Below are 15,943 nucleotides of genomic sequence, written 5' to 3'. Positions count from 1 at the left end.
CCTTTGTATAAAACACTTCAGTTACACAGGCCATCCTCATCTTTTTAAAAAAATAGCTGTTCACTATTGCAGCTGGCAAACAGTTAGCACAGACTTGCTTTTGTTTCTCCCCGTTATTCAGCTGATAATTGTATCTAATGTACATCGATTATTCCACGGTCATGTGCTCAGCAGAGACTATTTATAACTTTCAGTTGTGATCATCTTCTCTGCAATCATTTTCTAGTCAGTGATTATGGTCTAGTATAAATATCTAAATAATGAACTTTTGTGTACAAATACCTTTGTCACTTTCATTTAATTTCCATGGATTCTCAGTGAAGATTTTTTTCTAAACAGAGGCTTACAGCTGTTAAAAATAAGGGGGATGGAAAGAGTTATTTAAATAGAAAAAAAACTGAAAAGCTTCCCCTTTGACGAGCTCAATCAACTGTTAATAATCAAAAGCAAAATCCAGCCAAAGTACAAGGAAAATAGGAATAATGACATGAAGTACTGAATATACATTTTGTTTCATAAATGAAGAATTGGCAGAAAAGTACCAAGGTTTAAAACTGAAGAGAAGATGTAACATTTAGGATTTTCATTTTTAACAGTGTTTGCATTTTGAATGTTGCTGCAGCCTCTTCCTTGCCCCTCACTGTCATGTAAACTATACCATTATAACTTGTTTATAATTGTATTTAATTACAGTAAGGTATATTTCTAAAATAAAATGTCCCCACATTCATCCATACAAATGAAATCATAAAATGAAGGGTATATGTTTTTGCTGCTATTCTTAGAAAAATAAAGTAGCTTAAGCAGGAATACCTGTATTCATCATACTGCTTAATGGCTTAATTTGTTGTTAACCTTAAGTCAGAGACCACATATTCACACTGAAATTTTTGAGAGCTAGAGCTGAGAAATAATAGGAACTTTTTAATTTTGTTCTGGTATTTCAGGTTTCTAAATTCAACATTGGGACATAAATCTCTACTGTTGTTTTGTGTATCTATATTCAAAATCGTGCTCTTGGGAAAACCCCTACTTGAATTTCTAAGCTGTCTGTGCATATTGCTAAAGTTCATGGAGCTCATCCAAATATTTAGAAGCAAAGTGTCATTTAAATCCTGAACTGCACTGAAGTGTTTAATACCTGTGTGACATCCAGGCACTGTCAAAGGGATTAATGAATTTGGGAATGTCTGTGCCTGCAGAACCTTGTCTAGCTGAAAAAATTCCTCTGCTGCAGCTAAACTTCAGTGTGTGATACAGTGATGGTTGGGTCTCTTCTCAGCATACCTGCTGTTTTCACTAAGGCCTTGCAGACAAAGAAGAGAGAGATGCAGACAAAACAAAAAATCATAATTAATACTTTGAACTAGTATATGCACAAAAACTCATAGATTAACAGTTCTATTTATACCTGTATAAAGAATGTGACACTTCACACTCCAGAGCTACAGTTCTATGGGCTGCTTTTGACTTCTGTGGGGTGTGGGGTTTTTTTGGTAGTTTTTTCATGTTTATGTTTGTTTGTGGTGTTGTTTTAAAAACTGAGTTGTGGTACTAATAAAGTAAGCTTTTTTGGCTAACCCCTCCTCTAAAAGTCAGCAATATACTTGGGCAAACACAGTTCTAGATAGTGTGCCTATCTTAAAACATGGTAAACTTCTGCATGACATTGTTGATCAACCTCTTGGAGGAGGAAGGCCAGGAAATTCTGCCTCTTTTCTCAGTGACAGGACCAGCCTGTGCTTCTTGCAGCTATGGAACTAAATCCCGTTAACCTTATGCTTTTCTAGAACAGCTGAAAATAAAATAGTTTTTAGCTCAGTACAGTTTGAGGTCAAGGTAAAGCTAGCTTAGGCAGCATCCAGTCAATCTACTGGAGATTTAGATAAATCTGTTTAAATATAAGCAAGAGTTCTGGAATGGGCTGTTCCATGAAATAAAAGTAATTTATTTAACTTACAAAGGCAAAACTAAACAATGACACTTACTCTTCTTTCTTCTCATAATTCTCATACTTCTTAGGCTGCAATTTAAAATCACCTTTGGAGAAAGGTGCTTTTTATTCTAGAATATCTTACAATACAGCACAGACATCAAAATTTTCATTGGAGGAATAAGACAGTTTGTTAACATTTAAATACGCAGACATCCGTTCCAGTCATTGAAGAACATGGGTTTTGTTTACAACAGAAAAATACATCTGACAACAGTAGCTAGTTATATTACAAGCAAACAATATTGAACTCTGCATAGTTTATACAATATACTCTGGTAATAATTTAATTACCAGTTTTATCCACTATTTACTAGCTGGCCACATAAAGCCTGACATTCATCTGAAATGTGGCATTATATGTTCCATTGGTATTCTCTTAACAGCTTCATTTAATGAAGTATTTTCTGGACAAATGACTTCAAAAACTAAAAGCTGACTAGAATGATGGATGTCTTCACTACAAACATTTAGTGCTTACAATACATTCCTAAAGTAAAGGCAGGTGTCCAATAGAAAACATAGCTCTCAGAAAGAAAGGAAAATAGTGTGCAAAATTAAAAACCATCGCATTTAAAAATATGCTGATGTGCAAGTTACAGTATCAACTGTGCAATAATACTAACTGGAAAAAAAAATCTCAGCATAAAATGATACATCTCTCACAGTACGTCCTTGATTGCACATGTTCCACGGCATTTGCATCCATTACACTTTCTGGCGAAAATCAAATACACTGAGTACCCTTAATTAAAACTAAACTATTTTACAATGAGAAGTTGTACACATGCTTCAATTAGTGAGAAAAACTGGAATAAAAGTAATCAGAATCATGTCAGAAATGCTCACTGACTTGTAGAGCCACAGTGCTTGTTAAGTGACTGACAACTGTCAGAATCTTTGCAAGACACTTACTGAATGCAGCTTGTGGGTTACTGAAGTATAACCCCTCTCTGTCCAACTGTACTGAGTTGAATTCTTTGCTTTCACAATATAGTACATGCATTTCCACCCCACAGATCCTTATGGGCATATTTAAAATATGCCCATTGTAAAAGCGTTGGTTTTCTTGGCTTTTTTTTGTTGGTTTTTTTTTTTAAATATCTTTTCCCCCACAATACTTAATGCTGCAGTAACTGCTTTGAAAGGAAACACGTTTTCTTTCCACAGTGCATATCACTGTGTTTTTAGCTACTTAAAGGGACATTATATAAAACCAGGATTAGCTCACATAACGCTACAGAATGTCAAAAATGCCTGAAGGTACGTTGAAAGCATTGGGAAGAACCCTCATTTTCAGAGTGCCATCTGCTCCACAGGAGAAGATTCGGTTGCCTTGCACAGTTTCAATCTGGGTGACACCAGCACCAATGTTTCTGAAAAGGGACTGCTTTGCGTGTTCATTTTTAAATGAGTGAATTAAATTGTAGCCAGTCAGTCTCCACACCTGTATCAAAAGAATGACAAAAGGAGATGAAAATTCAAGGATTTGTATTTTCCCCCCCTAATGTTTCAGATTCCTGGTTGTTCTAAACGCTATTCAGCAAAGATAAAGGATATTTATTGTTGTCTAGTAGCAACAATCACTACAAGTCCAAGACTCTTGGGAGGCTCTTGATGCAGTGTAAGGCTACCTTAGCATGGACCAGCTGGTCACTGGGCAGGGTGAAGCTGCCCTGTGGCACCTGAGCAGAGTCCTACTCCCAGCTTTCTCCCCATGAAAGCTGCAGAAATAAGGTTGCATTTTCATCCAAGATGTCTATGGACAGCTTTCCAGCTGCTGGAAGTGCTTTCCTGCTAAGGAATGCTGCAGGGAGTAAGCTTCACAATTATTAAGCATGCAGAGTCATAGGAAGCATGGCTGTGTGTTGTATCCTAAGCAGCAGGAGCCCTCATCAAGGCCAGGCCATAATCTGTGCAGAGGCACAGAAAGCACCTACTAAACACTTTGCAGCCCAGCTAAAAGGAAAGAAATATTTTTCTCCTTCTCTTTATCATGTTCCTGTATTTCCTTCCTTTAGTATTCATGAAAAGAGCCCTTTAAAACAGGGACTGTATTTCTGGTTTGGTTTTTTTGTTTTGATGTTGATGTTTGTTTCTTACTACTCTGACATCTTAGTAGTTGTCTGGGGCATCAAGAGAAAAAATACAACTTGGTGTTACAGAAACTTTACACAATGTTGAAGCTGCTGAGCGCCCCCTGTGTTACAAAGAATTGTCCAAAGGCAAAACCAGAACATTTTTAAGAGAGAGGGTAAAACAAACCTAAGATTTCAGAACCATGCACTTTGCTTTATCCACTTAAAATTCAGTCTCGCAACTTTAAAAGGATTAATATTTAGAGGAGGACAAAACCTACTTGCTTTAGAAGGCTACTAGTACATTTAAGTTTATATTATAAATGTAAGGCAAGTATCCTGTATATCAAGTGTAGGTTTGGGTTTTTTGGGTTTGTTTTTGTTTTGTTACTGCATTTATCTGGCTATTTGCAACATGCTGACCAACATATACACTACTTCAGCTCAACCCTCTCCTGTAGAACCCAGTTTCTCCAATCCCTTACCTTCATGTTGCCTTCTGCTGAGCCTGTGACAAAATAGTCCTCAGAAGGATCCAGGGCAAGGGCCTTAACAGCTGACTCGTGGGCTTGGAAGGTAAAAAGGATTTGCCTCTGCCTGATGTCAAAGATGCAGATATATCCCTTCCTACCTCCAGAAATTAGCAGTTGATGCTTGGGTGCATACTGAAGTACTGTGGCACCGTGGTCATGACAAGTGAAGGCTGAAGAAGAAGGATGTCAGAATTCAATAGACTTGAAACTGTAAGTAGCTTTCAAACTTAAGAAGCATTTCTTCTATAAATTATTATCTGAATATTTTTTAATTTTACAGATACATTCCTTCATATAGGTACTGCCTTATCAGCTGACATAAGAGCTATCTAGATCTAATGCACAAGAAAATATGATATGCAGTCTAATTTATTTTAGAATACAGATACACAGCTGAACTTATATTTTGAGATATATTAATTAAGTGCCAGTTTAAGTGAAAGCATAAGAGTTTGATAATGCAACCTTAATTAGTCTGCTGTTAGGTTTTGTTTTCAGGACTGTACTGAGATATTTTAGACTTTATTAATACTGTCATAAAAGGAGTTTTATGTATGACCTTATGGACTCTCCCGTCTCTGGAAGTGTTCAAGGCCAGGATGGATTGGGTGCTTAGTAACCTGGTCTAGTGGAAAGTGTCCCTGCTCATGGCAGGGGGGTTGGAAAGGAATGATTTTTAAGGTCCTTTCCAAGCCAAACCTTTGCGTGATTCTATGACCTATGACTTTTCTATATAGAGGAGATTAACATCATGCTAGAGAATGTATAGTACCAGTTCTGGTTCATGCTTCCCTATGCAATACATACTTAGACCTGTTCCCCAGTAAAGGTTTTTTCCTTTGCACTAAATACATTCACAAGCTATATTTCCTTAGTCAGTAAGAAGCAGAGGTTTAATTTTCACTGCAGTACTTACCATGTATAAGACTGTTACCAGACGAAACCAAAGTGTCCCAGAGGCACACATTTCTGAGGGGGAGAAAAGAAAGTCATTATGGCCTGTTACTAAGTGATTCATGGGGTGACATGACTCAGAAAAGGTCCACATTTTATGTCGGTCTAAAAAGTAAAACTGAACAAGCAGCTCTTGACACTCTGCAGTCATTGTAGAACATATGCAAAGAACTAAGAACTTTTAATTCCTTTCTCTGCTCTTTTATGCTTTTCAGTGGAACTATATGTTCTACCTTTAAGATGTGTACCAACCCCAGGTTGTACCAAGACATTATAGAAGTTTTTCTTTTTGGACAAAAAGAATTGTCCTGTTTAGTGAATATATTTCTCCCTCCAGCAACGGCATCACATCACACTGCATTTGGAATACAACTTGAAAAAACTGGTTAACTATTGACCTCTCCTCACAAAAATTAATTTTGGGAAGCAAGTAACTGAAAGAATGATGTTCAAAGAAATAATCTAGCAAGTTCAAGCTGTAACAAAGCTTAGAACACTGAGCCTTAGAATGTCAGTCACATGAATGCCCAAGAGCTACCACGTTAATGGAGATGAACAGGTAGTTTTGATGAAATTCCTCGTTGTTTCTTTAAACACACCTGTTATCATTGGATTGTCCCGATGTAGCAACTAGGCTTGAAGAGGTTATAAATGCAAAGTCACTTGTGGTTTTACTGTGGCACTGCCAACTCTATTAAAAAACAAAACAAACAAAAAAGGTGCAATCTTACCAGATGTTGTTTGCATGAAAAGTTACTACTATGACTCTGATGTCAGTGATAGCAAAACACAAGCAGTCTTTNCAAAACTGACAGTTTGAAACCTCAGAGAATGGAACAATGGATTAAAAATCCAGTATAAAATAAAAAGATACTAAAATTAGTGACCTTTAGCAAATCCACAATATAGTGTATGACAACAGCCTGAATTTCAAATTAAGCATGGTTTTCATGGACTGTTAAGAAGTAGTGAAAAGAATTGAAGAGTGTATTTCCACTAAGTTTTGGGGTTGTAAAGTCATTACCTGTAGCTCTGATTTTTAATTTAATCAAGGGTAATGCTGAAGTAGTATTTGTAATTACACTGCAGCTTACGGTTATTGTGCAATTAGTTTTCCAAAGACGTATTACTGGCACTCTACAGTTGTTTTGACAAAGTATGCCAAGTAAAAAGCAGCAAAATAAAAAATGTCTCAGTAAAGTTATATGCTCTTAGCCCGTCTGAAGTCTCAGAGACTTCCCTTTCCCCTGTAATAAGAAAAAATTAATTCTGTTTACTTACCAGATAGGGCTTAGGATTTGAGGTGGTTTGGTTTACTTGCCAAATACTTAGAAAACCTTCACCATCAGCAACACCACACTGCAAGGAATGAACTGCATTTATTATCATAATGTACTGGTTACTGGATGTTTACTTCATAATAATTAATAATAGTAAACTGCCAGCTTCAGGAAAAAAACCACCTAAACCACCAAACCTTCACCTGTAAATGGAATATCAACAACAGTGATGGTCAGGTACAAAAAATAGTGTAGAAGCCAAGTGAGTTCAGTGCTGATTGTTTAATGATTATTTAAGGATTGATGCTCTCCTGCATATGCAACTCTTTTCTGGAAATGAAGGCTTTGTAAGCATGGAAGCTTATCTTTCAAATCCTAATGTTAAATGCTAAGGCTTACAGAGGCATCATTACTCCATGACTCTACTTGAAAATGCTTAGAAAAGGAAAATGCATGACATATCATAAAAGCATGATGAGGACAATTGTGGAAGGACTGGGCTCTATCATGAATGGTAAAATGACAGAGTTATATTAATACTGTATATCTCACACAGCATATTCTGTATTTTACACAATAATTTTAGAAATATTTAGAATTATTTTTTATATTTTCTCCTTTTAGTTGGGTTTCATGAGTCCCACCTGAGTGACCTTTGTGTGAAGCACGGTGACAACTAGTACATCTGAATTTCTGACTTAAGATTGATTCCCATGTGATGGTAAGACTGCAATATCTCAAAACACAATTTTAAAATCAGTTTAAATTACATTTTATGCAACTTGACAATCTCTGAGGTCTTTTCCAACCTTAATGCTTCTACGATTCTATTACTGATAGAAGTGTGCTGCTGTAAAACAAGGATGCCCAATAGTTTTTTTAATTATTTAATTTAAAAAGGTTACCACCTGGGAACACAGATTTCAGAACAGAGAGAATAAACAGTGTGAAAATGCAGCAAATGGGATATGGGATAGCAGTGTGAAGTGACAGAAGAGAAAGGAGAACAAGGGTCAGTGTTTGTTACAAAGCTCCCACATGCAGACAAAATGAATGACACTGCTCATGCCCTCATTGGAGGACACCATAACAGTTCTGCAATCCACCAGTTACAACTGATTTAGAGGTCACAGCACAATCAAATGTTTCCTTATGAACAAAAACCCAACATCCCCCCAAAAACCCCTAAATGTTGTACTTACCTTATTGCCCTGGGAATTGAAATACATCCTGGTAACCCTGGCATTCCCAGCCTGTCGGAAGCAAACCAGCTGCTGGGGTCTTGTCCATTCGAACATTCGAACGCTGCCGTCCTGTGCTCCTGTAAGGTCTAAGATGAAAGATGTTTATTAATACTACAGTATTTTGTAGAAAATTGTTTATTCCATACTACTAAGCGTGATTCACTTACAATACTGGTGGACTGGATGTGAAGCCATTCTCTTGACGTTATTCAGATTTCTTTTAATAAGCTTAATATAAAACAAAGAAAAATCAGAATAATTTTGAAAAAAGGCACAAACGCACTCTTCGGTTTTGTTTATATTACTACATGCTGAGTGTCCCCCAGTTAAAAAAAGTTATTTGCGTGGTCCTACATCAAAGCTCCCATAAAAAAGAAAAATGATGTATCATTGTTTTCTGTATCACAATAATTCTGTGCCACAGTATACAAGAAAATGCTTAGTCTGTCCTTGTTTTTGGCCAGTTATTGGTCACCATTGGCCTTTTATGCCAACGTTAAATTAACAGTAAGATGACTAATACGCACTAGGTCTCTCTACTAAACAACACAAAAAAGTGATGCTCTCCTGAGTTGCATGCACAGAAAAGTACCTACCACACCAGCTCCAGTGCTGGTTTGACCAGTGCCCAACCACGGCATAGATGGAGATGGTTGTATCTGACTCACTCCAAACGATGGGGCAGTTGACTGAGTGAGTGTTGTGGTGGAACCACGGAAGTCAATGTCATCAGAACTGTGAAAGAACAGCAGTGTTCTGCTTTAAACAAATGTTTCTTTGCTTCTAATGCTCTTTGCTTATTTGTCAAGAGCCTAAGGGCAGTGGGTAGAGGAAGTGATTATAATAAGACTATAAATTGATAATTTCTCCACTTATATAGTACAAATTCCTTCCAAGTGCTCCAAAGCTATTCATTTTTAATCTCAAGAGATGATCCTAATATAAGGATATAAGCTCTCTTGAGAAGAATATTGTTGTACTATTCCTGACCTGTGTGTGCAGCGTGCAAGGTACAGAGGAGTGCTCACAGATCTCAGCACAGTAATGGAGCAGACAGTAATCCAGGTTGTTGTATGATACAGCCAGCATCACCTACCACAACTACCCTCCACACTGAAATGATGCAAATGAACTACAGTGTTTCTAAGGTTTCTAAGGTATTCCTTTATTAGCTTATGCACCATGGAATTTGACTGCACTGTGCAGTGCAAACATGCCTAAAGACACTAATTATTCTCTTGCATTCCCTCACCCATTTGTAAAGCAACCTGAAACTGACTTTTTTGGTAGGCTCCATTTGTGCCTACACAGGTATTATATATTCAGCCTCACAGTAAACCAATAGTCTTATTAATATAACCATAAAGAAACAATCTTACCTTTTAGATTCTCTGTCATATTCTTCCCCAATCCATATAAACGACTGAGCAGCCAGTAGAGCTGAAATATCAAGTTCTTGAACATCATGTGTAGATGCCAAAACAATTTCATTGCTGTTTGCCTATGCAGCACAAATACAAAATTTATACTAACTATAATTAGGATCTTTTTATTACACTTCTTGTAGTACTTGAGGCTTACCTTGTTAACTGCAAATGCCATTATCATATCTGATTCTTTGTGAATGATTTTTGCTTTTCCTCCAGGGTAGCCAAGATCTGCTTCAACCTACAAAACATTTATAAACAACTTCAGTCAGTATGAAAATCCATTTTGTAGCGGTACATTCAGAGTGCAAAAATCTATACAAAATTCATGCAAGAAAAGTTCAGTGGCCTCAGCATTGTTTCGGAAGCTAAACTTTAGACTTCTCATACTCTTTGGTGTTCTAGAAGCCAAAAGTTGTGTTTGAGCGTAAGAAACAGAAGTTGTGTGTGCAACACTATTTACGAGGTGTTCACTCATCCCAATTATCAGGACATCTGAAGTTAGTTCAGTGATTAAAAGCCTGCCACACAGACTACACAGAACATACAGCTTCTGTTAGTCACATTAGAGAAAGAAAGCCAGTTCCACAGAACTTTTAAGAATGTGCTAGAGGTTTGGGAGAAGGGATACTACCTTGTTTTTGTGATCTTCTGCTACGCAGTTTTGTTTGACCTGCTCCACACGATCTTCTACAGACTACATAACATCACACAGTCACAAACACAAAACACATGCACAAACAAATATAAAAAAAGAATGAAACATTCCAAACTAGATTTTAAAGGCCACTCTGTCAGTAAATGGTGACAAATGTATTTTTAACTTTTTATAAAAGGCACAGAAACTAAGACAGGAATCTAAACAAACTCACTTAAAATGTAATGCCTCCTAGATGAACACAAGATGTATGATATAGTAACTAAATGGAGGAGTAATACACACACAAACTCCATACTTACAGGAATTCTTAAAGATACTACATCATATACTTATTTCCCATGATAGTTATGTGTTGGTTTAAGTTTTCAGTTAGAACTTACAGCAGCTGTAACTGGTACAATTTGTAAAGCCCCATATTATATATTACTATATAATATTACTCTTATATGTATATATTACTCATGCATATATACATATACACAAATTAATAGTGCATTTAAATTTCTTTTTCTGTATGACACACCAAAAAAATATTACATGAATATTCAAATTCATTTGCTTATTACCATTATCACAAATGTTCTGTTTATTAGGACAGTATTCAGATACATAAAGGTGAGCTATGTCTTGTCTACATATATTCTGTTCAGTTGATATTCCAGTCAACAACATGGCAGTCATGTTGATTTTGAAAAAAAATCCAAACACTTTTAAATGAAAGAAAGGAAACCGAAATGTTAACGAAAAATGGAAAGAAAAAATAAAATAAATACTGGGGAGACTGAGGGACAGTTATAATTGAAGTTTCTTTTAAAAAAAAGTTACATCCTTTGTTTACCTCACTCTGCTTTCTTTTCTTTGTGAATATATATCTTATGAAAGTCTCCTGAAGAAGTTCTTGCTTCACAAGAAAATGCCAGAGCCTTTTTGCTGGAAGAGCTGAGTAATCCTTTGATCTGGATAAAACAGAAGGAGGAAAGAAACAGAGAATATGCTAAGTTGGAAGGGACCCATCAGGATCATTGAAGTCTAACTCCTGGCCCTGCACAGGACAGCCCCAAGAGTCACACTGTGTGCTTGAGAGCATTGTCCAAACACTTCTTGAACTCAGACAAGTCTGGTGCTGTGACCACTGCCCTGGGGCACCTGTTCCAGCACCAAACCACCCTCTGGGTGAAGAAACTTTTCCTGATATCCAACCTAAACCTTCCCTGACTCAGCTTCATGCTGTTCCCTCGGGTCCAGTCTCTGGTCACCACAGAGAAGAAATCAGTGCCTGCCCCTCCTCTTCCCCTCATGAGGAAGTTTTAACTCGAGGTGTCCCCTCAGTCTCCTCTTCTCCAGGCTGAACAGACCAAGTGCCCTCAGCCACTCCTCATACGGCTTCCCCTCAAGGTCCTTCAGCATCCTCGTTGCCCTCCTTTGGACACTCTCTAACAGCTTTATATCCTTTCTATACTGTGACACCCAAAACTGCCCCAATATTCCAGGTGAGGCCACCCCAGTGCAGAGCAGAGTGGGACAATCCCCTCTCTCGGCCGGTGATGCTGTGCCTGATGTCCCCCAGGACACCGTTGGCCCTCCTGGCTGCCATGTTTAACATTAGCAGGAAATACTCTTTAGAATTTCTGTGATCAGAGAAGGTGTCTTTGCTAAGAAAAGAATACTTACTTGAACGGTGTGTTTTCAGGTTCAATCATTGCTTTGTTGCGGAGAATAGCTGGTCCTGCACCCACACCAAGGTCACTGGGGTAAGTATTGATGTAGTTTGGTGGTGGGCCTTCAAATTGGTCCATTCTGTCTTGAAGAATCTGTTCCCAGTGTTCCAAATTTTTTATTACAGCAATGCCCAATGGTGATGTTACAGGCAGATCTAAACAGAAATATTACTCAATTAAGGCTTAAGAGACAAAAAATAATCTAAGTTATGGTGTGTATAAAAACCCCAGAATAATACAGCCATCCAAAAAAATAAACCTGAAAGGAAATGTATGTATTGGCTATTGTAAAAAATAAGGTATTTAATTATTTAAATTTTAAAATTAAAATTTTTACAGAGAGCCACAAATACAGAAAAATAAAATGTAAAGCAGGATTTAACGTACCAGTGAATTCCAGACCAGCAATGGGAAAGAAATTCTTAATGTTGTGCAGAACTAATTTTACCATTGTCAGATGTAGAAGAGCCCAGCTGTATAAAAAGAATAGATTTAGTTACGTTAAAATAACATTAAGAGCTATCTACAGAATATTTTTCTTCAATCAGGGTTAGAGTAACAGTGTAGATGTGTTTTATTTAATCTACACCTCATTCAAAACCTACATGCTTGAATCAGTATCCTAAACATTGTTTTGGAGCTGGCATTGGGCTACCTTATGCTCTTTGTGTCTTAAAAATGAAGATCGGGGTTTCTTATTTGTTTTCCTTTCCCCAACACACTGCAAACCACACAGCTTTGACTTCCTAATCCCTTTTTTTTGGCAAGTAAATGGGAAACTGTGATGAGAATCTGTCACTTCGGTAATCCCATTGCCACAGATAAATCTATCCACAGTACTAAAGTTATCTGACTTAAAACTGGATGGTGCTGAAGACCTGTATTTTTTTTTTAGATTTGGAAGCAAAGATAAGCACATGACATAATTGTTCTAAAACACTGACAATTTCTGCTAACCTGTAAGAATTGGCATCTGTGTGTTCCTGGATCTGTACATCAGAGAGGAAAGCGTCATCCTCCTCCTCATCACTGTGAATGCTTTCATCAGAATCATATATAACACCACTGTCTGATAAAGGAAGAAATGGCTGCAATGCAAAGTAAAAGTCTGCTATAAAAGCTATTTTCTGATTTCTTAATATTCAACTCTTATTTCAGTTATCACTGTCATTGAGTTTAAATGACAGCAATTTAACCTATAAATAAATTTCGCTATAATATAAGCAAATAGCAAAGGGAAAAGTGTTAATCTGTATTATTGACAAGAGACACGTTTTGAAGGTGAAGTAATAGACTTGTAGGCTCTTCATCTTTTATTACAAAGATAATATTCTGCATTTTACAAGAAAGAGCACTCAGAATTTTCACATTATTTTTATCCTTTAAAACTTAATGGAAGTAATATCCTGCTATGAACTGTAACTTTCGTTTTCCATTTTAAATTACCTTTGCCATAAAATAGTCCCACATGCTGAGTTCTGGAGGAATAAACTTTTCTTTGTAAGAGGGTCTTTCTGCAGGTACAGGAGGTGGTACATTGCTATCTTTCACTGGTCTTCCTGGCACCAGCATTCTCATATTAAACCGGCGGCGATGTTTATCCATTTCTTCTGATGGAAGAGGAGGTGCTAAATTCAGGTCATTAAAAAAGCTGATATTAATACTGCATCTTTAAAATGGCTGTATTTTGTAACTGAAGCAACTAACACCACTGTTATTGGTACTAATTTCTACTGACTCAGAATCAAAGGCAGCCTAAATAAAGTAAGTGTAATCATAAAAAAGTTCAATTACGATAAATTCAATAACTGTGGCATTTAGACATTGGACATGTTATGAGAAGTACATTTTATTTTACATTTATATACTGGATTAAGTTCTCAGGAGATGTACCTTTTAAGAAAAAAATCTTTTATCTAAAAATTTCTCAAGAAAGAAATTAAGAAACTCAGAAATTTTGTTGAGAAAGAAAGCAATATATAAAATATCACTAAACAGTAAGCTGCACTATTAGCAGTAGTTATCAAAATATAAGCCAAGGAACTCTTAAGATAGAGAAGAAAATTTGAATAGAGACAGGCTTTTTGACACCTGAAGTCTGTTTTAAAGTGTTATGACTTAAACTGCCATAACACTTATCAAAATGTTATTGTGGAATTTGTTCTTCGAAGTCTTATTGGCCAGGCAACATTGAAGATCACACTTACTTTATTACAAGGGAACTAGATACTTAAAAACTTTTTTTTTTCCAAAAAGCCACTACCAACACTCATCTACACTGCAAGTCTTTACAAACCTTCGTTACCATCCTCTGAAACATCAGAAGCTGTAGCAGCTTGTAGGTTAAAGGAAAACAGAATACATCTCAAATAAACACAACTTATATAACTTATTCATATTAACACCTTGTGAAAATAACTGCCCTAAATGAGTTCAAGTTATTCCATGAATGACAAAAACCTGTTGTGCATACTTATAATGGTGCAATGCCTTATTACTATTTGGGTTTATATCTTGGATATGGAATGTCTAATTTTTGCATAACTTTCAAGCCTATTGTTGATTTGAAAGTTTATGTGACATGATTTGCAGTATTGCTGCAGTGCGAAGTCCTATGACAAATGGTTGTATTTTTCTTTGTCTTCAGAGCCTGAATTCAATCTCCACTTTTGCTTTTCCTCAAGCAGTATATTAAGACTTGCTCATCCGTCTTTGTAAAAATCTTGGGGTTAGCTGGAGCTTACATATGCATAACCTGTTTTTCTGACAGATGAAGTTGATATTTCTCCTCTGTGGTTTGTGCTAGGTGAAATCCTACCTTGCTATAGAAACTGGTTTCAGAAATACTGTTTCCAACTTACTGCAGTCATTAAACAGTAACACTCATCTCACAAACAAAACCCCAGAGGTATTAACACTGATTTATATAGTCTGTTTTTCACTAAAAATCATGGTTGAATGTCCTGAAAAGGTTATAAGTAAGGATCTAATAGTAATATTAGTAATGTAACAACTGTACAGTTTTTATGGCAAATTTAAAATGTGCTGGGTGCCATTACAAATGACAACTGCAACGCTAATATTTCTTTCTACTTTTTAGTTAATGTAACAGTTTTCTTGCCAGTACATTCTTAAACCCTGCTTGCTTGGTTTTGGCCTTTAAAAGGAAAGAAACCTTTCCTACCAGGCTACTAAAAGGTATAAAATGCAAATCGTTAGTATGACCTTCAGAGAAGGATGTACCTGGAATATTTTCCGACTGCCTCCGAGGTTTGACAAGAAGCTTCACTCCCCCACCAAAAACAGCCGCCCACATGCGACTGTTCAAAGGGTGGGCGGCCAGTCGGAACAACTCGTTGCAGGAATTGGTTGCAAGGGCGTGGATGAGGAGGCTCAGGTAGACAGCTACCACAGCTTCACAAAGGAGGATGTTGAGCTTTGGTTGATCTTCATCCTGAGCTGAACTCAACAGATTGATAAGCGAACTCACGCCTGCAAAGAGAAAAAGAGGAAAAATTCTGCGTTAAATGAGTAGGAGGACAAACGGGGCAAAAAGGAAGTGTTTCACCTCTACATTTTGTGGTAAATATCCACTAATACATGATGCTTTTATTCAGACAAAACATACTAAAATATACTTAGTATATACATATATATATATACACACACATACTAATATATAATGTGCTAATAGTTTTTTTTAAATAATAAAGATCAAAATGACAAAAAGTCTTCTTGGGTCTGGGACTTCTGCAGTGAACTCCTCTGCCAATACTATGGGCAGCTCAGCATACCTATGAAATTCCTGTACTGTTTCTACAGTTCACCTTAAAAAACTAAATTTATGCTCATACATTGGAATTAGCTATTCTGATAGCACTACCAACTACAACATATATTTAAGACAGTACTGCAGAGACAGCTAACAGAAATAGCTTTGCTAGAGGGTTAGGCAGGCTGGAGGAAAACATTTTAGAATTACAAATGATCATTAATTTTATCCTAAAGATCACAGTTTCATCTTCAAGCAAGATGTCTGCCATATAGAAAGTTTA

At 36.7% G+C, this 15,943-nt stretch overlaps 1 protein-coding gene across 1 annotated transcript in view; it reads right to left on the bottom strand.

Moving 5' to 3' along the window:
• Positions 1–1,927: 1,927 nt before the first annotated feature.
• The window catches only part of DMXL2 (Dmx like 2), a 45,831-nt gene continuing 31,815 nt past the window's right edge, over positions 1,928–15,943 (bottom strand). The window contains exons 24-39 of the mRNA XM_017804958.1: positions 15,132–15,380; positions 13,335–13,516; positions 12,846–12,976; positions 12,276–12,361; positions 11,842–12,043; positions 11,009–11,126; positions 9,664–9,750; positions 9,462–9,583; positions 8,679–8,817; positions 8,250–8,310; positions 8,041–8,168; positions 6,840–6,917; positions 6,158–6,249; positions 5,521–5,573; positions 4,557–4,774; positions 1,928–3,440 (exon numbers count right to left, since the gene is read on the bottom strand). Of these exons, the coding sequence (XP_017660447.1) occupies positions 3,231–3,440; positions 4,557–4,774; positions 5,521–5,573; positions 6,158–6,249; positions 6,840–6,917; positions 8,041–8,168; positions 8,250–8,310; positions 8,679–8,817; positions 9,462–9,583; positions 9,664–9,750; positions 11,009–11,126; positions 11,842–12,043; positions 12,276–12,361; positions 12,846–12,976; positions 13,335–13,516; positions 15,132–15,380 (2,156 nt within the window). The 3' untranslated portion in view covers positions 1,928–3,230. The remainder of the gene's footprint in view (positions 3,441–4,556; positions 4,775–5,520; positions 5,574–6,157; positions 6,250–6,839; positions 6,918–8,040; positions 8,169–8,249; positions 8,311–8,678; positions 8,818–9,461; positions 9,584–9,663; positions 9,751–11,008; positions 11,127–11,841; positions 12,044–12,275; positions 12,362–12,845; positions 12,977–13,334; positions 13,517–15,131; positions 15,381–15,943) is intronic.

The sequence above is a fragment of the Lepidothrix coronata genome, unplaced genomic scaffold (genome assembly GCF_001604755.1).
Source record: "Lepidothrix coronata isolate B3197 unplaced genomic scaffold, Lepidothrix_coronata-1.0 Scaffold11, whole genome shotgun sequence".
NCBI lineage: Eukaryota > Metazoa > Chordata > Aves > Passeriformes > Pipridae > Lepidothrix > Lepidothrix coronata.
This window is presented reverse-complemented; position numbering and strand designations above follow the sequence as displayed.